The following is a 26394-nucleotide window of genomic DNA, read 5'->3' as shown; positions in this document are numbered from 1 at the left end:
CAGGTATTCACAAACGCAATAAAATTGAACTGGCTGTTCTAAAGCTTTTGTCTGTGGGCGTCACTGCTTTGCCTCTCCCCACCCAAATTACTCTTCTTTCAATCTGCAGCTCTTAAACAGCAGCCTCTCCTGACAGAAGTCATGAATTTTACAGGTAGGCCCTGTATTCATCTCACCTTTTCCCCCTTACCACCTCTGCCTGCTAATTTCAGTGTTTCTAAGTCTCGCAAGCAGCAAATCTGCCAACATTCCTCTCGGGAAGCTAGTGTGCAGCCTACTGCCAAAAGAATCCAAGTCTTTGTCCTGTGTCCTGCTTATATTTGGAAGACAATGAGGAGCAGTGGGCATGGAAAACCCAGCTGTGTTTCTTGCATTTGCTGAGCTTCTTACTGCCAGTAAGGGCCTGGCTTCTTTATATGGCCTCCAGTTCCAAACACACAGCAGTGAGCAATGCGGCATATTCCACCAACATCGCAGGGACTTACAAATAAAACTTGACAAAGTCTTGGCATGATTTATGACTGCTATTGTGGGTTTTGGGAATTACTTAGAACAAGGAACCTCATCTGTTGGATGTGCTGCATACAGAGAGGCTCTGACCTGCAGCTCCAGTTCTACTTAATGTATGGTAATCCATGCAACTTTCTCATTCATCAATAAACATCCAGCTTTCACGCAGATTCTGCCGTCATTTAAGTGAGGACCTCTATTAAAAATTGTCACCTTTCCTACAGCATGCAAAGTGTGCCCTCCTGTGGACTCAGGGGGGTTCCTGCCTCTTGAATGCAGGTAAGTGATATGCTATTGTACTGAAGTTTGCTTGGAAAAAACCTGAAACAGGCTAATTTCAGCCAAGAACTTTTTTGTTTCCAGTGGTTTGTTGCACAGTCTGATACTGTCATACAGAGACGTGCCAAAGCAGCTCCAGCAAAGTATGACCACGCTGTTCAAAGTGCAGGGGAGATGTATAGCAAAGCACACAGAGATGTATTATTCGCAAGCCTTCGTTAAGTCAATCAGTATGGGGAAGGGGTCATTTTCAAAACAGAACAGAACTACTGGGATAAAAGCAGCCAGGTCAGAACTAAGCTCTAAAGCAGTTTGCTGTTACATGAAGCAGCACTGCATATTCTCCTGCTGGTAGGATTATGTGGGATGTGAGACTACTCAAAACGTGCAAGGCAACCAGATCGAACTCCTGCCTAAGTCCTGGCTGGGCTGCCTCTGTCTCCCTGCAGGCTGTATGGCCACTGGTCCTTTATTTGTCCTTTTACTGGTCCTGAGCCCAGCTGTCCCTGCCTTTCCCTGGGGATGACATGCAGCACAGCACAGAGCATTTGGGCCCACCAGCTCTGGGAAGGGCCACGGCTGTGCTCGCAGTGTGTTTGGTGAATGGCAATGAACGTTGTCCTTGCCCCACTGTAAGGCCACTAGGGATGGCAGTGTAGAGCGTAGCGGAGTGCTTTTCTAGTCCTTTACCTTGTTCGTGCCATGACGTTGTTCTTCTTAGGCTGCTGATTAACTGGGCTTCCCATGTTGCCGTTCTTCAGAGAGCCCTTCCGAGCCAACTCTCTCTGTTTCTCTGCATATGAAATACAAAGGGGAAAAGCAGAATTAGGGCAACAGCCTGGCTGGCCACCATACAGTTGCAGAAACCTGGATTTGTCAGAGCTGAAAGGCATGGGAGAATTAACAGCCAGGGACCAGAGCTTTCCATCTCCCAGGCAAGGACACCACAAAGGCTGGCCAGGCTGTGCCCCATTCCCTCCAAGGTGACTAGGGACATGTGAACTTGGGTGGATGCAAACAGACCCTGGAGCTCTCTGGTCTAGCTGGACATGAGCCATGATGGGTCCAGAAGTCCTGCAGCAACGTTAGCCTGGCACCAGGCTCCAGGCCAATATACCCTGACCTGATACCCTATAGCAGAAGATGTTGTTGCCTTCCCTGTTTCTCCTCCTGGCAGCCTGTGATGTCCCCAGTGTATCTTCCTTTTTTATCTCACATTGAATCTTGGGGGCTTTATTTCTTATTTTTTTTAAAAAGAAGTGAAACATTTTGCAGCTGTGTTTTTAAACAGCGTATAATTTGTTTAATTTTCAGAGCATGTTCTAGCTGCCAGTGAGATGTAACCTTAAAACTGACAGTATGTGGAGGGGTTTTTTGGTGTTCACTGCAAGAGGGGATTTAAATTATCTTTTCATTGAGGAGAGACTATTTCTTCGTAATAACTTCTCATCACAGGAACACAACTAGAATTCAGGTCTGAGAGCCTCAAAGCCTAAGCCTTTTGTGGATTTGCAATCTTTGTGTTGTACTAACACATCTCTGCTTCCAGCAGGGATGGGAGCCTATGTACGATGGGTTACCATGTAAACATTAAAAAGCCCTGTGCCTGGAAAATCTTACACAGTAGAGGCAGAATGATGTACAGGGTGTTTTTTCTCCTGTGGTTTACAGATCTTGCCCTGAATGCAAGACAGCTGAATGGGAGATGGGTAGAATGTGAAGGATGACCTCCCTGTATTTTCACCTTTTTTTTCTGTCTGTTTTGATTCAATTTTCTCATTCAATTTCCTTCCTTATTTCTTTGGGGAAATTAGTTGGGTTGAGTTAGCAGCTAACCACAAGAGCCAAGCTAATTGCCCCAGTCTCATCCTGCAATGCCAGGTGAGGCCTGCAGAGCAAAGCAGTGTGAGACCAATGAGGAAGGAAAGAGCCCAGTTAAATAGAGTTCTCCAGAGTGTGAGAAAATGTTGGAAACTATTCTTGGGCTGTGCCTGAATAACAAGGATTTACCAGACTGCTACCTGGGGAACCTGAATAGTGAATTTGTTTTGATTCTGTGTCCCCTGTGGTGTATGAAAAGTGTTTATATATATATATATATATATATATATATACACACACACACACACACATATATATATATATATTTTTTTTTTCTCCTGAAGAATTTTTTATTTCCCGTTGAGGGAAAAGCACCTGTAACTTGTCTTAGGAAAGCTGCAAGCTTGCAAGAGCAAGATGGGCAAACTCCATCCTTTCCACAAAGATAAGTGTGGGGGACACATGCCCAAAGCCGCCTCTTTTTGAGGGACAAATAACCAGCGGAGATGCTTAGATACTATGGTGATGAGTGAGGCTGAGGAACCTGCAGAGAAGAGTACATACTCATACGAGCCATGCCCAGTCCTGCTTCCGCTGACAGCAGGGGCGAATAAATGCTCATTGAAGTCGGTAGGAAAAGAATCAGGCTAATAACTCTCTCTGGCATGAGCTACAAAAAGACTGATACAGGATCGAAGTCAAAACCTTAAATCAAGGTAATTTCTCATGACTGTAACTTGCAAATGCATTGGTTATCTTTGTCTCCAGAATAAAGACCTGGTATTTTGCAGGCCACATGAATTTCACTATTCAGACCTAGCGGGATAAAGCAGGGTTTTATGGAAGCAAATGTTTACAACCCTACATACAAAAAGACTTCCACCCATCTATACCAAAAGCTCTAGCACCGACCACTAATACACATCCTTGAGACAAGCTGCCAATACTTTAAGAGACTGTATAATTCACAAAAGCACCTGATTCAAAAACAAGGTTACGGGTTTCATTTTCTGTCAAGACAGTTAGGCCTCCCTGAGCCTTTTAAATGGACTGGCACTCTCTGCCTTCTATTGATTACTCAGTACAAGCACTAATACTGTTTTTCAATTCAGATTACTCATTTGGTTGATGAATCTGGACATTAGCTAAGTGTCTCTTTTCTCCAGTAGGTCTTCCTGTGACTACTTTCATGTTCCTACGGAGTGCTGTCGCACAGTGTGGATCTGAATGATATGATGTTACCTATTTAACCCCTTCTTTTACTTATTTAGTGGTTTGGAGTGAACATTTCCAAAGCAATATAAATGTCATTGTCACATCCGTGCCCATGTCCCCAGCCAAATTTCTTAAGCCTGAGACAACAGTTCAGCTCCCTCTTGGATGCTATGAATGCTGAGCCCAAAAGCAAGGAGTTGCAGGAGGGAATGGGAGGTGTACCCAGTCCTGGGGTGTTAGGACAAGTTCTGGGAAGGTGATGGAGACAGGTATGGGTTGCTCCAGGCTTTGAGGCTATCTAAGTCTTCTCAGTATTATGAACTACTACTGCTGACACCATTTGCGTGCACCCAAGGGACTGTTTAGGTGCCTGTTTCCTGAAGTAAGTCTGGGTTATAAATTCCAGCCTCATACACATGAAGAATAAGGTGCATCAGAATGGGGCCCATTTTCTGTTTGGTGCTTCCTACTGCTTCACAGTTGGAGTTTGTGGACCCCTTTTCTAGACAGTGAACTCTTTCCTGGGCTTCCAAGTCTTTTGGTTCTGGCCCCCAGACTTTTGTTTGAAGGCCAAGACTCCAGACTCTAAGTACCTGAATCCCTTTTACAAATGTGACTGATTTAGGCACTTCCGAAAATGTTACTTTCAGGGCCCAGCATTTTAACAAAAAATTGTCAATTCACAAATTAAAGTCGTTTCACACAAGCTGCAATCAAACACATAAACAAACAGTCAAAAGAAGGTGAGAGAAGGGACCACAATCTAGTCATGATAAGTAAACATCTTTCTTTTATGTCTGCCTCATGGTGGCTGATGGTACACCCAAATGAGCATGAACCCCAACATCACAACCCTTCACTGAGCCAGTTCCGCTAAACCTTGTGTGAAATCAGGGAACTAAATGTCTGGGCAATTTTCTTGGTTAGGACTTTCCTCCTGAGTTGTCCTAGACCGTCCGGTAGAGTAGGAAAGTATTCCCCACCGGGCTTGGAAGAGATCTCTGTTTCCCCCAGGCTTCCTGCAGCCTCAAGGCCACTGCTTAGCTTGAGACATTGGGCAGATGGTATAGGCATAGCTTGTCTTCAGCACCTGGGAATTTCTGGCACTGGTTATGACAAGGCTCTCCATATCTAGGACTGTCTGTGCTGCCCGCTATGTTCCAGTACATGCAACGAGCTTCCAAAAAGGCAATGCAGCTTGCTGGAAAATTGATTTCAACTCTACAAAACTGTCTAATTCTGGGCAACTCTCAGGCACCAGAAGAAGGTGGAAGGGTTGTTAACAGGCACTCCTGCCAAACTGAGAGAAAATGCGACATACAAGAACAAATGAAGGAATGGAAGTCAGTGATTTTCAGAGGCTGGTTATGTCATGTCTTGTGAATTTGCTCTCTGACGATCGGTAAAAAGCTGATATAATAGACATACAGGGTGAATGACAGAGACTTACAGATATGGAAACCAGAATGAAACAAGGCTGTTCTCCAGCTATTTCAGAGAAACCACTAAGTATTGGCAGTAAAAGGGCAGTATAATAGCAGAGCTCCACTAATGCTCTTTACATTCCATTTGCAAGTATTTGAAATGAGTTGTTCAGCTTCCATTTCACTTAGCTGAAATACTTTTTATTATGATAGCATTTAGCTAAAAATTCACGTCTATATGGTTTGTCATACCCTTTCCATGAAGCAGTTATGGGTGACCAAACATGCTGTGAGTACAGACGTGATGGCGGGCAGAGCCAAAGGCAGGCATTAGCAGTATTGGCAGGGCTGGTACAGTTGGGGGAGAGACAGCTTTAGCCAAATCCAGGTTCCTGCCAGCTTTTTACTGATTTTACAGCCAGACACTTCATCAAAGAAGCACGATACAGCAGAGGAACTTGGGAGGGTATGAAGCAGCTTGCATGTGCCTCCGACATTAAGAAGTATGCTCAATTAGGAGTCTGAAGTTCCTGCCTGATCATTAGTAGGGTAGCCATGTTCGAGTAATCTACCTGGCTCCACGCTTGAGTGGAGCCAAGCACCATTAGCTCCGGAGAATGGAGACAGAGACAATGCTTTCAGCCTGATGCACTGGGGAATCTGTCTGCACCAGTTCCACTTAGGCTAATCCTGGACATTGTGTCAGAAGAAGAACACATGGAGCAGCATGTGTGTGTATGTGCACATGCATGTGTGTGCATGCGTGTGTGTGTGTGTGTGTGTGTATATGTCCCCAGGATCATTCTGGCACCACCACACTGCTCTGAACAGTACGAGAGGCAGCCCTTTTGCAAGGCCTGCCAACTACCCTGTTACATCTCACCTCTCCTTTCTTGCCCACCTTGTCAATCCATCTTGGAGGCACTTTGCCCCCTTACAATGCTAAAACCTTTAAAGCAAGATGATGAATCCATTTGATGGATAAGCTGCTGCCTTTGTGCTAGCCTCACACTAGCCTGTTCTCTCCCTCACCCCACCTGTCCCATTCAGCATCTGCTCCAAGTGCTCTTCAAGGCAAGCCCTACCGGTAACAGTAAAACAACCAGGAAAGCCCAAGGAGCCTTCAATAAGACAGGAATAACTCCTAAATATAATGGAGCAAAGGAAATAGATGCCTCAGACACAATCAGGCACATAATTTGTCCAGCCCTGCATCCTGTTTGACCATGCTCTCACGCTACAGCAGTGTGCCAATGTCTCAAGTAAAATGGTGCCCCAGTATGCTAAGCACTCGGCAAATGGTTCCTGCCCTTGGGTGCTTTCACCTGGCTAATTTAGGATGTGTCAGAGGATGGGCAATAACTGCCTGGTGACAAATGGAGAGAACCCTCCCACAAGAAAACTCAGTTAGAAGAACTCGTCTAAGGGCAGAGGTTGAATTCACCCTCTAATTGCCACGGGGGAAGATCAGCCTATCGCTGAGTGTTAGATAGTCACCTAACCAAGCCCCAAAGAATGAGTTCAAGCAATACTGTATTAACCAATGCAATTTAAAATGGTTACCTGTTGAGTTGCCTGGATGTCTCTAGCTCCTTTATGATGAGGGATGATAAGTAATGGAGAATATGATGCAGAATGCACTTATATGAATGAGTCTGTGTGAAAAATTGGACTTGAGCAAATCCTTACAATGAATTCTCTTGGTTTCAGTCTTTAAAGAAATCATAACCAGTTTCAATAACATTTTCCTGTCTTTTCAAAATGAAATGCTGAACAGTTTCTTTTGTGCATGTTTCTACGTGTGGTGTTGGTTTTGTCTATGTTCTGCCCAAAAGCAGAAATGGCAAGGATGGCCATATGCTTCAGTCTCCTGCAGAGCTGCTCATTTTGCAACTACTAAGCAGAAAACTCAGAAGCATGCTAAACATTAGCCTGTGCTATGTTGAAGAGCTATGCTGAGGCCAGCCTCCCCATATCTATGCTTACCATTTGTCCCTAGATACCGGCTCTAGCTATGGTCAGACAGTTGTGAGTGGAGGCAGCACTGTGCTGTAGGATGCCATTGACTCTCAGCTGAGCCACGGAGCACAGCCCCGTGCATCCTCCTTGTCTGCAGCAGCCTGACAACAAAAGCCGTTCAGTGTCAGATTAGGCTGATGTGCTTCCTTTGCACTGTGGGCTGGAAGCATGCAGGCACTGGCTGCTCCTGTCTGTCTGCTGAGAGCCACAAGCTGAACCTCGCTCACTCAGTTGCTTTTGAGCCTGCCTGACAAGGAGGAGACAAAGCTTCCTGCTACGGGGACACTGTGGTGTTGGTCCGTGGGATTTCATGCGGTGGGAAGACAAAGACAAATGAATCCTGTGTGACAGAACTGTATTTTTCCAACTTCAGGATCTATGAAATGAGATTTTTGGAGGTATTTGTCCCTGTGTTCCCCACTGCCAGCTGAGACCATTTCAGAGTTTGAAGACCGCAGCAATTCCCTGATGATTTCTACCTTCTCAAGCAAGCCGAGAATTTAAATTACACAGTAAATAAAACTAATCTGTCTGTTCACATCCTGCTGAATGATCAGCAGAGTCATGAGCAAAAGGTGGGAGAAAGAACGAAATGCTGACTACAACTTCCACTTCAAACCCAAGTCCCAGTTTCAGCTCACTGCATCATTTAGCTCCAGGACATTAGCATGCATCTAGTCAACACTGAAACTCTCACTAACTTTCACCTCTGACAGAGAGTATTTGTCAGCTAGGACTGTGTCACTTCTTGGAGAGGTTCCAGGGTACATTTCCCCCGAATCTGCCCATCAATAGGAGCTTTGCATGCACACTGAGGAAGGCTGTATAGAAGGGAAAGTGAAAGAACCCTGTGTGGTGTGGCTGCGCTGATCCCGGTGAGGGCTGTGCTCCCTGCAGAGACTTGGAGAGAGGATTTGGGACCACATGGGTAGTATTAGCACAGCCGATGGCTCTGCCTCCCAGCATCAGAAGGCAAAAGAAAGTGATTTTTACTAAACAGGAGTAGCAGGAATGAAAAGGATCTGTCTGTGGCCAGCTCCCTGCCCTGAACACAGGGAATTCAGTCTAAAGAGGATACGCACTGAGCCCCAGTGTTGATTATTCAGAACAGTCTTTTGGAAATATGATTGTTTTACCCAGCTTCAGGAAAGAGTCTTCAGATAACCAAGGGTTAGATTACTAAATCATCCAGCTACCAACTTGGGTCAGTTCTGCAAGCCACAGTATTTTTAGCTGAAGTGCCTCATTTTTGCTAACCCAGCCACACTTGGGGAAATTAGTGAACTACGTCTAATTGTGAGAATTGATTAGCAAGAGCAGGCATATAAATCTGTGTTCAAAGGTCCCTCTTGGACCAGTGTTTTAAGCACCCAACTAGCTGCATTTCTTTATGTTTTGCTGAACTGGCTGCTATTCTGTCCCCTTGGCACAGATGAGAGCTGGCACAAACACAGATGGGCTTTGAGTGGTTTTAAGCTACCCTGAAGGTCTGACCAGACACAGAACTGGTATCCAGGGAATACAAAGGCCATGTTTGCATCCTTCTGGCAGTAAATGAGGCTGCAGCTCTTAACTTCTAATATAGAAATTCTAATATAGCTCTTAAGTTCTAATATAACTTCCATATAGAAGCACTGCAACAAGAAGTCAGTGCATTACGTGCACAGCAATGTGGGCCTAATTCTTGGGAAGACAAGGGGCTGGAAACGCTCTCTTCTAAAATGCTGGCTGCACAAGTTCCAGAGAGGTTTCTTTATGGCCAGGCTGATCTTACTATTCATGTCACTCTTCAGAAAGCAGACACTGAACTACAGTGTCATGCTATTCCTTAGCACAGAGGAGCATGGGAAAATGATTGCTCCAGACCTGACCAAAATTGTAATCTACTTATGCCACAATTGCCTCCAGAAGTGGCTTTATGTTCCAGCAGCATGCTAACGCCCTGGATGACAGCAGGCCCCCGGGCCCTAGGCACACTGCTTCAGCCCCAAAACTCATACATCTGACCTTCATATAATCATTGGAAGAAACGATTTTTCTATTTAGATCTATGACGGGGCTTTGACGTGTAGGAGAGCAGGGCATCCATTGTGATTAGCTACCTAGCAAAGAAAATATCAGCAAAAGAATTTACTATTACTATTCCTATTTACAAAGAACATTTTACTTGGTGGCATGGTATAAGCATGAACCATCTCTGTGAAACAAAAGGCTATGTTTTAGTGACAGGAGAAACCAGTTAACTGGTTTACCTTAAAGCTACCTAAAGTATCTATAGCAGCAGGGAAGTAAAGAACTGAGATTCTTGGCTCCCAATTCCCCGCTTCGTCTCATCCACCACTGTCAAAACTGAAAGGTACAAATTGCATCAGTTTTATTTAAATGTATTTTTTTCTTCTTTAACATTTACCTTCCAAAAGGGTTTTATTTGGTATTTTAAAGTACTTTTGAAAGAATAAGCTTCCTACCAGCCAGAATAGCAAAGCTGGATATCTGGTGGAGTGTTTGCAACCTGGCAAGACTACCTGAAAAGTTTCGGTTTATAAACTGAACTCTACAAAATATAATACATAAATTAGAGCTACTCTCTCCCTTGACATATTTTAAAGGGACCAAGAAAATTCAGTTATTTCATCTGGAAAGAACTTCTGCAGGTGAACACTCACCATTTCTACTCAACTGAACACAGGTTTAAGACAAACTCATTGGCTTGGCCTGAGTCTGCTGTATGGTGTATCAGATAAAAAAGAAGAAGAAAAAAAAAGAAAGTAGTCCATTAAATGAAATTTAACTCTATCAATAACAGCTCTCTTCATTTGAAGTGTCTCCTATGCTAACAGCACAGTAATAATCTACCAGATAAACAGATTTAATATTAGTACAGATCGGATTTGTTATGTGATGAGTCCTGGCGTTCTACGAAGAAGCATTAAGGTAACCAGTGCATGTAGTAAGCATGGTGTGCATTAAGAGTGTAATGCACAGACAGTAAAAACTTGCTTAGCCAAAAGATTTTAGGAAATATTCACGGCCGCCAGTTACAGAGGAGATCAATGCATAGAGCATATTTATATAAAAAACACTTGAATGGAGCCTGACATAAGTAGGCTTGAACTGCATACACAGTTAACCAAATTTACATGCTTGCATGATTCTAAAATACATAATAAATGATAGGCCTATGGCAGAGAACTTGCATTTTATAGCCTATAAAAATTATAGATTTAATTCGTTTTTAAAATGTAGCTGCGGAAGCTTTCACTGGCTGGCAGATACCACTGCTTGGAATGACTTGTTGCATCCCCATAGTAGCCAAAACAAACAAGGACAGAAGTGCTAATGCTGCAGGCAGCAGGCAGGCTTGGAAGGGATCTCACAGGGTGCCGACTCCAGCATCCGGCTTGGAAGGGACCTTTGGACTTTTCCTGTTCCCAGCACTGGGCTGCAGCTTACAGCTGCTGCTGCATTTCTGGCCTTTATTTAATAGCAAAATATCAAATATTTGATTCATTTAGTTTTATCATCTGCTGCACAGGGTTTCTACAACCCTATGCATTACAAAAACAATTCTACATTTTCTACCTAAAAAAATGAAGGCAGAGGGTATAATCCAACCAGGTCAGTTAACAAACTGAATGGATGCTCCTCATTTCCTCATGCTTTCACAAATCCCCACCCTGTAGCATGGCACTTACTACTTTCTTCCCTGAGAAAGGGAAAGAAAGAGTGTTATTAACTTTGCCGTGCAGCCCTACAGATATTTTACTAGCTAAAAGAAGGCTTTTAGGCATTGTTTCATTGGACATGTTGCCTGTCTACTATGCATCTTTGTGGGAAAACAGGATACGCACTGCCCGGGGTGCCTCTTCCTGCTGTTCAGTTGATCAGCCTGAGTTGCTAGTACTTGGAAAAGCAGCAGCTCAGCTAGAGAGCCTTCCTGCACAGCTGGCCTGCTCCCGTAACCGGATTACTGACCTGATCTCTCTGTTAGCGAGACTTCCTTTGTCTGGAAATTTGACAAATAGCCTTAGAGCTCAATTAGTTATTTAATAAGTTTATGATTAACCAATCTGCTGATTAAGCTTCTGTTAATTAGGTGGGCAGGAATTCTATTTCAGAGGGATACTGGCCCCTAATTTAGTACATTTGCTCTTGGAGCAGGGAGTGGGATCTCTGTGGAAGCCCTTCTTCGCCGCATGCCACGATGCTTCCTTCTCTCTCTTGCTGCAGAAGTACCTGTGAAAGCTGCTTGGGTGGCATGTGGGGCTGCTGCCAGATCACCGGGGCTTGGTGGCCCATGGGGACTGCTCAGGATAACAGCTTGGTATTTATATTTGGTGCAGCTAAAATACTCCCATTCCTCTCTTTTGATCTCTTGCCAGACAGCATGGAGGGAGGCAGCCACAGTTTATCTAGGGCAGCTGCAGACCTCACAAGTACGTTTTCAAAGAGTCTAGCTTGTCATTTTGACATCCGCGTTGCTCTCATATGGATTTGGGTAGCTGGCCCCCCTCAAGGGAGAAGCATGAACTCCTTTCTTTTTTCTCTTGGCAGAGGCTCAGAATGAGCTCTTGGCTTCATCTCTGGCTTTCCACCCTTTGCTGCATGCTCTGAAGGACAGAGCCAGCCGGGTGCTGCGACCTACTCTGCGTGCAGTGCCCTGGCAAAGGGGGCCAGGGCTCTACAGTCTTCTCCTTCCAGCTCTGACCCTGTGTTGGAGGAGAAAACAGAACTGGGCTCAGGAATTTGTCTCAAACTATCATAAATGATTAAACCTTTTCCCATCCTCAAGGGACTCTCTATATCCTTTCTCAGGCAGGGCTGTTATCTGGCAGTGTTAGGGAGTAGATGGGCCTATAACCTCCCAGGAGCCTGATGACACTTTCTGTTACCTAGAAAGACTTGCTGGCCAGAAGAGGAAGGAAAGGGTTTTGGAGCAACAGCCCCTCACCGTAGTTTTGCCTCCTCATGTGTCAGTTGCCTTGGCCATTGCAGCACACCTCTTCTGCAGCTTGGGAGAGGATGGGTAGGGAAGACGCTATTCCATGCTCCTCAGTGTCCTCCTCTTCCCAGAGATGGGATGAAGGCCTGAGGGCTTGGGAGCTGACTTTTCCTTCCACCTCTCAAGGGGACTGGTGACAAAATGCAGCCATGCCTTGGATGGTGGAGGGAAACAGGACTGTCCAGAGAAAGCTGATGTCCCTGTGAAACCCCTGAGAAAGGGGCTTGAAAGACAAGATGAAAGGAGCTTCCTGGGCCCACGCTTGCTGGCTGCAGCTGTTTTCAGTGCTGCATGAGGGGAAGTGGAGCTGGGGGATGAGGGATGTCATCCCAAAACACAGAGCCTCATGGCTGGAAATCAGGTATGTGTGCTGTCGAGCCGAAGCCCTTGTCAGAGATGCGGCAATGCTGGTGGTAGGGAGAGTTCAAAGGGGCTCAAGCATGAACCTGACCAGTGCCAAAGACAACAATACTGTACAGGTAAAGATGATGATAGCTCCTATAATATAATTCTGATGTCAATGACTTTAGGATTTTAGGAGTATTTTGATGCTGATGCACTTCAAATCTTTCTTTTATCACGATAGTGCATGAGGGAGTGAGGCTTGGAAGTGGTTTGCTGACACAAGCTGGCTGCGGCTGGAGTGCTCACTCGGGGCTGCAGTTATGGCAGTTCCCTCCCACCGCTGGTTGCTGCCACACACGGTGGACAACCTGACCGACAGAGAAGGGGTGCTAAGGCACAGCTAACCTGAGCAAGGTTTAACATTGCTTTGGGGACTGTAAAAGGGAGTCTGAGGAAAGGGGAGGAAGATATAAACTAGACTCTGAATGTCAGACCCTTTGTCTCACTCACCATGTTTCTAATCTTATCGCACAGATTCAGCTTCTTTCTCTGTTTTAGGAGGAATATCTCTAGCTCACCTCCACCAAAGGCCTGATGAGATCCCATTGATTGGCAAACGAGTCCACCTCCTCCAAACAGCAGGCAGGGGAGGTGTCTGACGATGCCTCCCAGCTGTGCGCTCTCTCCACGATAGCACTAAATGAGACGGCTCACAACGCTGCAGCTGCAGAGTCCCTGCTACCTGACCCGCTCTGCTAAATGACCCAGTGAGGCAGAAATGCTGGCAGGCTGACATTTTTACCTCCCTCCCTGATAGCCAGCCATATTCACTGAAGGGAGGAAAAATACTAACTTGGATTTGCTTATCAAAAGATCATTAGCTAAGAATTTTCTACAGTATTTCTAAGAGAAAAAGGAGGTGGCAAACAAAAGCAATGCTGGGATTACTGTAATTTCTGTGTCCCTTAAATGCTGTGGTCAGGTCTGCACTGGGTCACGATGCACAGGTATTCAGTCTCACTTGGCACAATTCATGAGCTAAAATTGCCAACTGCAAATAAACATAAGGTTTATTATGGTATAGCTACCTGACTTATGGTTTGGCTGCCTGACTGGAGTTGGAGGTGAAATGAGAGGAAAATAAGAGTTGTAAGAGTAGAAGAAAAGAGAGAAACAGCCTGAGTACCTCAGCAAGCAAGGTTTTATTGCAGTAGCAGTAAGGAACTAATGAGTGTGTGTATAAGACATAGTTCCTTGCCTGAGGAAATTAAGACAGAAAACAGGCTGTGCGTAAGCAGTACAGGCAGCTAAAATCATAGCTGTTTCAGTGATGTACAGTTCTTGTTGATTCCAGCTTCAGTTTGAACTATGTTTCAATAATTAAGATTTACAACAGGTTTTAACTTTTACATACAGCTACTTAAGCACAGAGAAAGCAGGTAGAATTTAATGATGAAAAAGTGGAATGAGGAAGGCCAGCTTTTCTTTCCTGATAAAAAACACTCAGTTTCGCCAGAGTCAGTGCTAATTCCAACCCCTTTTAAAGGACTTTATAGCAAATGACCTGCCTGCCCTTCAGCCAGGTGGTGCTGCTGGATGGACAGGCAGAGGGGAAGGGAAGGGAAGGGGAGGGAGGAGGACTCGGCAGCGGGGAGAAGCTGGCTGGGTATCACACATTTGCCGGTGGACTGGGCAGCAGAATGTGCAAGGAACAAAACTCTGCAGATTGTAATTTAGAGCAGAAGAAATGAGGAGCTGGGGACTGTCATCTTCAGGCATGGTGGTATCTGAGAGAGCCTTTGCTGAGATACAAGCCTGTCTTTTTTGGGTAAACTATTTTTTTTAAAGAAATACTAATTTGCTTGCTCATAATTTGTTTTGAATCAAGAACAGAGATTTCCATTACCAGCTAACGGCATGCTAGGCTAATAATATCAATTATCATCTTTCTGTCTCATTATTTCTTTCTATACAAGTATCAGCGACCTTAAGTGATACTGCTTCTCAAATTACCCTGGGGATGGAAAGTAAGGGTAACGGGATTATCTATCTTGGAGAGACTTCAGTGTGAAGCAACATCAGAAATTCTCTCTGAACGCACAGGCTGGAGCATCTGCAGGAGATGGTGCGGGGGAATGAGGTACCAGTTCCCCTGGGGGAAGAAGTCCAAGGAAGTGCAGGGAGGATGAAGCAGCCACACACACATCACACACACGTTGTTCAGTAACTCTTAAAGCCTAGAATCTCTTTCTCACACACAAAATGCTGGAGAGTGCCTGGCTTTTGCCAAGATCCAAATAGAAATAGCCTTAACATCCAGATTTCCTGACAGTCTCTCCACCCCAGTGATTCTGGCTCATGCAGCGCTCAAAGAGGACTGGGAAAGGCTGTGAGCAGAGGGAAAAGTTGCAGAAAATAATACTCCCTGCTTTCAACAGGCCTTTGTGGCTGCTAACAGCTGCACTTGCGAGGTGAATGGAAGGGCAATGCCAGGCTTTGGGGAAAAAACAGTCTTAGCTTCTCTCCAATTCAGCACCATCAGAGATGTGGAGGCAGGCCAGGGATTGACAGCCTTGTCCTTTCCAGGGATGACACTGGAGCAAAAATTTTGGAGCACTAGGACCTGCTGGGGCAGCGTGCATTTTGGGAAGGGGAGAGGAAGAATCATGATTTCCCAAACATCCAATACATAACGCGGCAAAGCCAGCTGAGCGAGGAGATGCTCCCTGACTTGTAGCACACAGAGAGAATAAAAATGAGGAGAACAAGAAAAACAACTCTAGCTGGCGTTTTTCTATCCTCTGCATCCATTCCCCAGGCACCTTAAGTCATGTTAGTTCAGACCAACGGCAGTAAGAAGGTTTCCTTCTACCAGCTCTGCAGGGGCCAGTAATCTATGCTGGTGAGCGAGCTGCACCTCCTCTCCTGGCCACGCTGACAGCGCTGTCAGAGCAGTCCTGAGGGCGTCATCTCTGCGACAACATCCGGTGGGAAAGGCACAGACAGGCTTTGCTCTTTCACATCCTTCTGGAGAGCACAGTATCGGAAACTGGGGACAGAAAGTCTTTTCTTCTGTAAATTGAATCAATTTGATGCTTAAAGCCAGTGGACTGGAATAAACGTGAGCCCCAACAAAGTGCCTCTGTTCTGTCTGTGCTGGTGATGGTGCTTCGCAGCAGCATGTGGCCTGCTGCTCTGGGCTGACTCTCTTCTGTGGCAGGGTGACAGCTTTAGATTTATTGCTCAGATGCTAATAATGAAACTTTGCTCTTTGAGAACAGAAATTGCAGTAACACAGAGAAGTACAATTTGGGGCTAAAACCTATCAAACTTGGTGTATGCCAAAGGCCTTCAGCGCTTGGAACAGTGCCTGTATGGTTTTCTCACTTCAAATGTTAAATGCACTCTGCTTATTTTGGTTGACCTCACAGAAAATCATACTTACAATTCACTGCTTGCTCCATAATCTGGCCAGCTGCACAGACCACAAAAGCACGGATGCTTAGGAAAGACAACGGATGTCCACTGATGACAGTGTAAGGTGCTGGGGACTTGGTAAGGCATTATCCTGAGAGAGTTCACGTGTACCAGGTATATCTGATGGTCTCCAAGTGAAGCCACCAACCAGGACTGACCAGCTAAAATGATCTCCCTAACTTGCTGTCTCAGAGAAGATTTTGGTAACTAAAAATGTCTCAAAACATTGTTGGGTCAAAGGAACAAAGTGAAAGTAAATGTCTTGGCAGATGGTTCCCATGGGTCACTCTCTGCCTCTGGAAATCTCTGAGGACCAAGGGTACCAGACTTGGATGACTATAGTGTTCAACACTGCTGGACTGGTAGAGGGATCTTTATGTAGCAAGCCCCAGAAGTCTTCAAGGACTGCCCCAAAAAGCCAGAAGAGGTCAAATTCTACAACTCACATGAACACTTGCAAACCATGTTGAATTTGTTGCTGCTTTTTAGTATTCCTTCGCTACACTTTGTGAAGGCCCTTTTTTGGCTAGGACATAGTGGGTACAAGAAATTAGCTGCCTGTTTGTATTAAAAGATCACTCAGCATTAAGAACCATGGATAAAATGCAACTCAGGGAATATACATATAAAAGAACAAATTTCTCTGTCTGGGCACTGGAGTCAGGATAAGGTAAAAGCAAAGGAGAAAATCAGTTTTAATATGTTCTTGAATTCAATCACTGTACAATCAAGGATGTTTGATGAATTGAAGAGAAAGACCAGAGAGCAATAATTACAATTAGAAAAGACAAACATTTATAACAGAGTGAAAATGAAGTAGCAATTGGTTTTTCTTGCTTATCACTGGACCTGGTGCTTAGGGAAGGGGACTGCTCTGTGCCCGTGCAGGCAAGTTACCCAAGTCAAAATCTGCAAATCCTATCAGTTTTGTATTGGGACACTAGGAAAATAACTAGATAGGACTTAGTCAGGGTTTTTCAAGTAGTGATTAGAAAGCATATGGCATCTGACAAAGTTACGGGAGGCCTAAGCAGGAATAGGATCATAAAATAATTCAGGTTGGAAGGGACCTCAAGAGGCCTCTAGCCCAAAGTCATGCTCCAAGCAGAGTCAACTATGGGATCAGTTTGGGTTGCTCAGTTTTATCCAGTCAGATTTTGAAAATCTCTAAGGATGAGACAGCACAGCCTTTCTGGGAAACATGTTCCAGTGCTTGACTGTCCTCATGGTGACAAAACTTTTCCTTTAGGTGATTAAGGTGAGAAAAGAAACACGCTGGGAATAAAGTATGTTCTAGATGCTGCAGGCAAGTCATTGCCAACTCAGCCAACTCCTTGTACAACTCTCCAAGTTATACTGGTCCTCTCCTATTTGATGGTCATGATGAGGTAAATGCAGGCAGCTGGTACAGTCTTGTCCACCTTTATTCCTGCCCTTTTCCCCTTCTTTCTCTGACCTTGCACAGTAAGGTCTGCTCTGGAGACCTCTTGGAGCTGCTCCAATTCATGTAGTCAATGAGATTCAAAGCAACTGTAGACTTTCTCACGTGGCTGTGATGCTGCTTTCTAGGGAGGTAGAAACTCCTGGTTCCCATGAATATTTAACTGCTGATACATAGAAGAACATGGTCAAAAAAGGAGCTGAGATCACCTCCTTATATTACTGATCACCCCCTTTCAATGAAAGATAGCAGAACCTTCTGGAAAAACAAATGCAAGGAGTGTCTTGTATCATACCTTCTCTGCACACAAGCAGGAGTGAGCTGGTAGGCAATAAAACAGAATGACTACCTGTACAGAAACATGTATGTCAAGGTTTTGTTTTCATATTTTGCAATTGCTTCATTCCCTTCCCACAGATCAGAGGCTAAGTAAAGCCACATTTCAGCCTAGCAGTTAAAGCATTCAGGCAGAGAAAAGAGTTGAACTTGAATCTTCCATGTTCTGGCTGAAAGTCTCTATTACCAGCTAAAGAAGGCACAACTGTTTTGTGACCTGAGCCTCCCAATTTTTCTAGCCAGAAAAGCCAGGTTAATTAGACCTGAGCTTGTGAATCGTTTTGGAATCACCAAAACCATACTCTTTTAGTGAACTTACTAAAAAAATTAATGCTAGGCTCTAGGGGCGACACTTTAACCCTGATATATCTGCTTTCACGAAAAGTTATAAGCAAAACCTGAATCTTAATTTTAAAAAACAGCCTCTGTTCTGGACTGAGACTACCCAAGCCTGACAGCATCACTTTAAATATTAAATATGCTAGCCTTGTTCAAGATATATTTTTAGCTCAGTGTCATTCAATACGTCAAACACTGTTCCTCAGATCAACTTTTACAAAGTACAATTGTCTTACTTTTACTATTCATCTCTTCTCACAAATTACTAGTCCTACAACCAATATTTAAAATAAATCAAAGCAAATCTTTCTATTTTGAAAATGTGATCTTATTTTTGGACCCAGTAGTGAAGGGAGACAGAAAAGGGCTGTTTTCTAACATAGAGAGTGGCTGGTGTTACATGTGAGCTCCCTTGTAGCAAAGCAGCTGCCAGCAGCCTGCAGCTCTGAAACACCTGGTGTGATTAAACTCTCTTTTCCTATCCAGCTCACAGTTTATTCATGGCACAAAGCACTTTTTAGCTCTCAAACTTCAGATTACAGAGCTAGAGGGGAGAACTGCATCATTCCTCCAAAAGACATCAACACCTGCTGACTTGACTGTACCAGCTGCATACCGGTGAGCAAAAACAAAGTTAGAGGCAAGAGGGTTCGGAAAAAGCAGGGATTGTTTTCCATTTAGAGCAGAAGGCGGAAAATTTCAAAGTTAAAGCAAACACAACATGATGGTTTCAGGTTTACAGCAGGAGTGCCTTAGGAGCCTGCAGAGGATTTATTTTATTGTGCTATAAACAGTGATACTTTACAAGACAGAGAGTTGAAACACCTCCCTGACCAGAGAGGCTTATTCCGAATCTGTTCAGGCTCTTCTCAGGGTAAGCAGCAACAGCAAAAAAAGGTACACAGTCAAGAACATGAGCAGAGGACAGAGATGATAGAAAAAGATTTGGGCAGAGTTCACAGTCAAAAGGGGCACAAAGAGGAAAGCAGGAGTAAGAGAGAGGAAATGGCTGAGCTGTGCAGTGTCTTAAAAGGTAAGGATGAATGATTTCACTGATGTGGAAATCAGGAGCAGCCTGGGAAAGGAGCGGTTTGCAAAAAGGAGTGTGGGGAGAGCAGGAGTCTACTGTTGGAGCGTGGAGGCAGGGAGGAATGACTTGCAGTGGTTACAGGACAAGCTGGAGATGACTCTTTGAGCAGCTTGAAGAGGCAAGGGCTGGGCTCTAAAGCTGCTAGGTCCCTTCTTCTTTAAATGGATCTTTCTGCCAAAAATGCAGTTCTCATCCCTCCTTTCCCCTCTTATCCAGACTTGGAGAAAGGAACACGCTTGGGCACGCTTTTTCTATATGTTAACTTACAAATAGGGTTTATAGAACGTTATCTCATTATAAAGAAGTTCCATCTTTTTTTCTTCCTAAAGAAATGGTTAAGATGCTGCTAACAGTGGGGAAGAGAGTCGAACCTGGAAAACTATTTAATCTAGTAAACAAAGGCAGAGTTAGTAGCTGGAAGCTGAAGTTACAGTCAAGTTGGAAATAAGGCACATTCTTCTAACTGGGAAAGTACAGGCACCTTCTTAGAGACTAGGCTTGTGGCATAAGCATAATACCTTGGTACCAGAACAATACTCCTCCAGTATATACTTTGCATAAGATTTTGGCATATGAGGACATGGTCCCAATAAAACAAAACTGAAGTCCCAGCATGAGCCTGGTGCATGACCTCATATAACGCAACTGGTAGTAGTGAGCCCATAAACCAGGGATTTAAAGGTATCTTTAGTAGACTAAAGATTGTTGTCTGAAATGCAGTAACTTACTGCATGCACTCTCTTTGCTCATACCAAATGTGGAAAAGAAAGCCTGAGCTCAAGCTGTGTTTAAGGAAAATCTCTTCTTGGATCCCACCACATGAAGCTAACACCTTTGATTTTGTAGCTGGGGCAGGCCCAGAATATACATGCGGCTGGTAGTCCCAGATAGCTGAGTGGGAATGTATGCCCTCGTAACTCAACTATCTGAAGTTATCTGTTTACTTCACTGGCTTATAGGGCAATAGGTTATGACAAGACTTTCAATGCCTTCTTTTAGGACTGTGTTTTAAAATCTGATGAACAGTACAAGATTTTCCTTCTGGAAGAAGTTTCATAAAGAGGAATACAGCTAATTTGCACTGTACCAGACTGTGATGTCTCATTTCCATGAACGATGCAATAAATGCCTACCCTCAGCACAAGCTATTCAGCCATGATTCAGGCAGTAATTAAAGCTCTTTGAACGATAGCTCTGTTTAACAACTGGAGAAATGGAATCAGACTGTCCAATTACCGCTGTGACTTTACAACTTTTTAAATAAAATCTTATCTTGGTAAATATGTAGCATGTATAAAAATGGCTTTATTTTCCTTCAGTGAGACCTGCTTTAGAGAGAATGACTGCCAACTGGAACAAGAAGAGAGCTGTGCCAAAAGCTTGAGGTTTGAAAGAAAAGGAGGAGAGGTGCCAGAAGGCTTGCTGCATGCAGCAGAGCAGAAGGACTGCAACTGGTTCAGACTGCAGTCACTCCTGAAGAGGCCACCTGCCTTGTCACTGCCAAGGGTGAAGTGACTATCAGGGAATGGGCACAGCTCCTTCTTAGTCCCAGCCAGGATTTGCAAGATCCAGAAGCCTCTTTGCACAGCTAGCCCCAACATCTGCACTGCTGCTTCATTCCTGCTGCTCAAACTTCTCCATAAAGCAGCGGTGCTGGTGTAAGAGGTGGTTGTATATTTGAACCCATCCTCAACTCCTGAGAATAGCTGAAGCAAAGTTGCTTCTGCCAGTCTGCTGACATAAGCAAGAGCCTCTTTTGCATGTGGCCAGCACAGGCCTGCATTGCTCCATAGCCTGCTTCAATCACCTCTCCCTCCACGAAGAACCATGGAAGAAACCTCCATGGTTTCTTCTCTGCCGCCTCCTACTTCTGGAAATTGCTTCTCCCCGGACCTCTAAACTGAAACTGTGAAGTCTGACAGTTGCTATTTGGGCAAAAAAATGCTTATTTTGTTGCTGCTGCCTCTATCCTACCTCTTCTCCACCGTTTCATTTGGTACATCTCACTGACTGACATAGTAAGCACTTGGCCACACAGGTGGTCTTTTAGCTGCCTTACTGTACTGTACTTGGCACACTGGGGCTCTGCTGTGCCCAGCTTAGTGTACTTGGAGCCAAGAAAGACCACCCCTAAGTTAGTGTAGAGGAGAAGGGCTCCATGAATGTTCCTCTGTTCGTGCTCAGCTGAGGTCTGCTTCCAAGACCACCAGGGCATCCTCACCTAACAAGGACCCAGCTGTTGCCAGGACCCACACAGTACTGATGACATTCTCGCCTATCATGCTTTCTGGCTGTGGCATGCCAAGGTTTGCAGATTTTTCTGAGCTCTCAGTCTCTGAAGGAGCCTTTAAGATCTCAGAAAAGTGACAGAAAGTTTTCAGGGTGCTGACAGCATCTTCTGTGCTTAACAACAGCAGTCAAAAAGCAAGAATTGAAGTAAACTTCTTATACTAGCACAAATTCTTTCTCTTTGACAAGCATGTGTTTTTTCTACTTAATATAGAGCCCTGATCTGCTGACATTGCATTTTAGCCCCAACACTCAATAAGCAGACAGTAACCTTTCCTGGTTAAGAGCTGAGTGTGCAGTGCAGAGAAGACAAAGGGGGAGCCCACATCACTGAATAGTCAGAACAAATTCAATTAACTGTCAGGTACAGTTTAAGGCTCATCATTAATAAATCAAACAGAAAAAAAAATGCATCAAACAATATTATCTGCGGATGCTGTGGTCTGTTCTGGAGACAGTTTACATTAATTATACTGGGTTCTACTTGCTTCCCTTGAGTGCTACACAGAAAGTCATTTACCTATGGAGACATTAAAAGGAATTATAGAAACGACATCACCTGTGTAATCCAGAACTGGGGAAACATTCCCCTGAGATGAGCTAGAAGAGCTGACAGAACCCACATTTGAGGATACAGGGCTCTGAGAAGCCAAAAAAAATTAGCATTATTGCCTCTTTTCTGTGTTGATTTTGTCAAAAGTGCCAGCACGTGAACGGGCTGCCTTGTCAGCTCAGCTGGAGTTGGTCTTTTTAATGTGTGCAAGGGGTGCAAATCACCTTTGTGGAGATTTCTCTCTTTTACACCAGCCTTCTACTTACTGCAGGGAAAACTGCAGTAAGAGTAATACATACCACATAACAACACCTCTGAACTGCCCACCAGTTCATCACTTCTGTGATGCCACCTACTGTATTTAGGCTTTCTTAGACCAGGTGATTTTCATTTTAATCACTACTTCAATTACTGTATTTTTCCCTCCTTCTATCAGAGAATCTCAGTAATTTGCCTAATTTGTTTTGGCTCACAACCTTCTGCTAGTGAAATAAGCAATACATGATTTGAGCTGCTTCTCATATTTGAGATGATAGATTATGGTGGGTCAGGGCAGTACAAGGAAGAGGAGCTATAATTTGCAGTCCTGGTCTTCTGCTTCAAGCACAAAAGCTCCATTCAGAATACAGATACTTTGGCCCATTCTGATTATGTAGTAAGATCATTTGTGTAAAAGTGAATCTTCAGGATTAGCTCCCTTTCCTTGCCTACCAAATCTACAGGTGTTGTAAAAATTCAGAGTGGTTAAAGCATGGCCAGAAAATGGCCATGAATGTAACTCAGCTACCTCATAGCCAGCTCCTTCATGACTTTATGTCTGAAGGCATATTAGCTGAGGGTACTGTGTGCAATACGTGATGTCAGTGGTAGATGTACATCAGGTTTTGAGGTGTGTGTGGATACCCAGTAACTTGTCACAGGAGATGTGCACATATGATGAAGGAGGGCTGGGATGGCCAGTAAGGCCCTGGTGGGGTGGCATAACAAATCCAGCAGATTGCAGTTCCAGAAAGACCAGGCTCCTCTGGTGTAAATAATTTGGCACATCATGCTAACTAACATTCATTTACCAGTGCTTTGCTCCAGGGGTTTGCCAACTGGTACCTCCCTTCCCTCTATCTTACCCACCTACATGTTCTCTCCTGCCCAGAGCTCTCTGCTGAACTCCAGTGAGTCGCTCTTTTCCAGTCTCTTAACGGCTTAACTGTTTACTGGAGCCTGTGTCAGCTACAGTGTCTTACCCACCTCCTCCTTTCTGCCCCATTCCATCTCATCTAACAAATCTGCAATAATATGCCTGTCACAACTGTTTTTTTGCCCTCCTCTTTGCTGCTCTGTCTGCAGACAGCCTTACTGTCCTTAACATGATGCAGCTGTTCACTCATCCCCTTCAAGGGAGCCTGGAGATATCCTACGGGAAGGATGCTGCAATAAATCTGTGTACGCAATTTCTCTTACAAATGGAAAGAATAATAACATATGAAATAATGTTTAAATAAATTCCTCCCAGCCTCAGGAGACCTCCGAGTGGTAGGCTGCACTTCTATCTTCATGAAGAAAATCAATAGCAGTGCTATATTGCCTTTGCGCTCTGGCTTCCACATTACTCATTCTCCCAGTACAGCCTGTGTTCAAGGAAATGGGCGCTCCCAGGGGAGGAAAATGGCTTTGTGCACTTAAGGTAATGATGTCACTTGAGGTCGCCATGCAAACAGTTATGGATATGGAGATCTGCAGTTTTGTCAATAGAGCTGGAACCTAGGGACCTAGCTAAAGAGTTACAGCTTCTTTTATAAAATGTTTCCCTAATTTACCTACAGAGCTTCTTCCCAGAAACAACAGCTGGTGCACCTAATTAGCATTAATCGCCTTGTTACAGAAGAACAACTGGGAATAGTGCAGTTCTTGAGGTACTGACAAAAGGATACACTAATGGCATTGATTTGTCCAGTACTACAACCTTCCCTTATTATTCTGTTTTCTGTATGAAACACTTAGAAGTCACAAGCTGTGAAGCAGAGTAGAAAATGATGATGCAGAAAAGGAGCCAAGGATGCAGGCAGGTACCGAGCGATCTGGTTCTACACAAGCAGCTTGTCTCCTGCTTTGTTTGGGAATACATCTCCCAGCACCCAGCTTTTCATCTTGACCTGTGGCAAGAGCAGCCCTGGAAGGGGACCTGCCCAAGTGAGGTAGCCTTCTGAACAGCACCGGGATAGGTTACTCTGTTGTGCACTTTGGGGCTCTGATGGAGCTGCTTTAAAACGAATTCAGAGCCCACACACAACCTTAGGAGAGGGGGTTAACTAGCTACAGAAATTGAAAAATCATAGCTTCAGGAGCAACACAGAAAGAAAAAGGCAGTCAATCCTTTACTAGGATTTTAAAGCATCTGTAAAGTTTCAACCAGAAATGCACCAATTTTGTTACGCTGGACCCTCGGGGCTTTTTAGTTCTCAACTCATTGACTGATATTCCCAGTACTACTCCTTCCTGACAGTAAGGCAATTTAATATCTGCCATAAATGCATGGCAGCAGGCTGGAAGGCAGAAACTAACACCACAGCTTGCATTGTCAGTCTCTGTCCCCACATGGATTATTTCCTCTATCCACTCTGATCTCCAGCAAGTTGGGGCCCAGAATCTAAGCCAAGCTATAAATCAGATCCTCAGTTTTGTCAAAGTCAAGCATGTCAGGGAACAACATGTTGTATTTCTTTGGGACAGGGGTTCTTTTGCTGTTTCACCAGAGTTGCTTGCTCTAATTGAACATCTATTCTAGATAGTTTCTTGAGATTTTTGAGAATCTTTTTTGTTAATGATCAGGAATTAATCGAACAGAACAAGTAAAGTAATTTGGTGCTTGGAAGTGAAAACACCTAATTGGCAGCTTCACACAGAATCCCCATCTCCAGTTAGACCCTGTGGAAACCAGAGATATGAACTCGTTCGCAGCCATCAGGTAAAATTTTAGGATGTTCATACTCAGAGGAACACAGTGATGGAGTGATGAGCAAGAGGTAGGGGTTGGGTCCATTCCCTCAGGGCATGGATTTATGCCACCACTTTTCACGTATTCATATGCTACAACCCAGCCCTGGGTATCAAAGAGTCACCTTTCACTGGTGAGCAGCTTTTTCTATCAAGACTTCTTTCACCTCTCCGTGAGCTGTCTGCATAGCTCAGGCCCCACTTCCACATCATAATCTGTTCCCTATGGCCATTCAGTTGCTCTCTTTATTGTCATACCAAAAGCCAAAAGGCCAGGCTAGGGTGACTCAAGAGACTGTTATGCCCACCCTAGCAATAGGTCCAGGTTCCAGGTGAGAACTTCCTTCACAGCTCGGCTGTGACTGACCCACTCTAAGAGTGATCTGTACAGCAACATCCTACAATGCAGCTGCCTGGAGGAAAGTGTTAGCACCCTATTAATTCATGAAATAGCTCTGCTGTATGAGTGTTATGACTGCTTCCTGCTTCCTGAAGCAAGGAAAGTTTCTGGTTAGGCTGGTAGAGTGTATAATTGAACTACAGTACCTTACATCAAAGGCAACTTTGTGAAACTTGCTTCTCCTTATGGGGCTGACGCGTATCAGCCACTGTATTTCTCGGTATTAAGATTTATGTCAGAATGAGATCTAAATGGGGAGGGGAATGAAACTGCATCTAGGAAAGCAGAAAAATGAACTGCTACGTCTGCATTTCAAGCCACTTTTTAAAAGAAGCTTTGCAATGAAAATCTAGACAAAAAACACACTTTCAAGCCAGCATCGATATGAACTAGGCTTCCTCTTGGGTCATACAACAGAAGACCTTATCTGGATGTAGCTCACTGAATCTTAGGGTGGGATCCAGTTTGCCTAGCTCAGGCATTCACTTTTCACATACATTTAGGCAACCCATTGGGCAGTCTTCCAAAAGTAGTGCCTTATTTCTCTAACTAGTCAAAACAGAGGACATGCTCACATCTAAGCAGACAAGATCCTGCCAGAGCCCTCCAAAAATACCCACCTCTCCCAATTGGCTGAATGGGAACTTTATAAACAGGCACTTAAGAGACTGCTCTAGTGCCTTTTCTAAAATAAAGATGCAAAGAAGGGCTGTTTTTAGGTGGGTTGGATCCCTGATGGGTGTCTAGGTGAAAGAGTCCACAGAGAATTATTCAGAGGTCAAAAAGCAGGGGAGAAAGGTATTGACTACGCCATTCAAGTCTCATCTGAATCTGGTCTAGACAGCATGTATTTTCACAGCTAG

General features: G+C 44.4%; 1 protein-coding gene across 3 annotated transcripts in view; it reads right to left on the bottom strand.

Annotated features, from left to right (window-relative positions):
• The window catches only part of LOC135324300 (protein FAM219A), a 102414-nt gene that overhangs the window by 14139 nt on the left and 61881 nt on the right, over positions 1–26394 (bottom strand). For all 3 annotated transcript variants that reach the window (XM_064500264.1, XM_064500265.1, XM_064500263.1), the window contains exon 3: positions 1480–1582. In XM_064500264.1, the coding sequence (XP_064356334.1) occupies positions 1480–1582 (103 nt within the window). The remainder of the gene's footprint in view (positions 1–1479; positions 1583–26394) is intronic.

The sequence above is a fragment of the Dromaius novaehollandiae genome, chromosome W (assembly GCF_036370855.1).
Source record: "Dromaius novaehollandiae isolate bDroNov1 chromosome W, bDroNov1.hap1, whole genome shotgun sequence".
In the NCBI taxonomy this organism is placed as follows: Eukaryota; Metazoa; Chordata; class Aves; order Casuariiformes; family Dromaiidae; genus Dromaius; species Dromaius novaehollandiae.
This window is presented reverse-complemented; position numbering and strand designations above follow the sequence as displayed.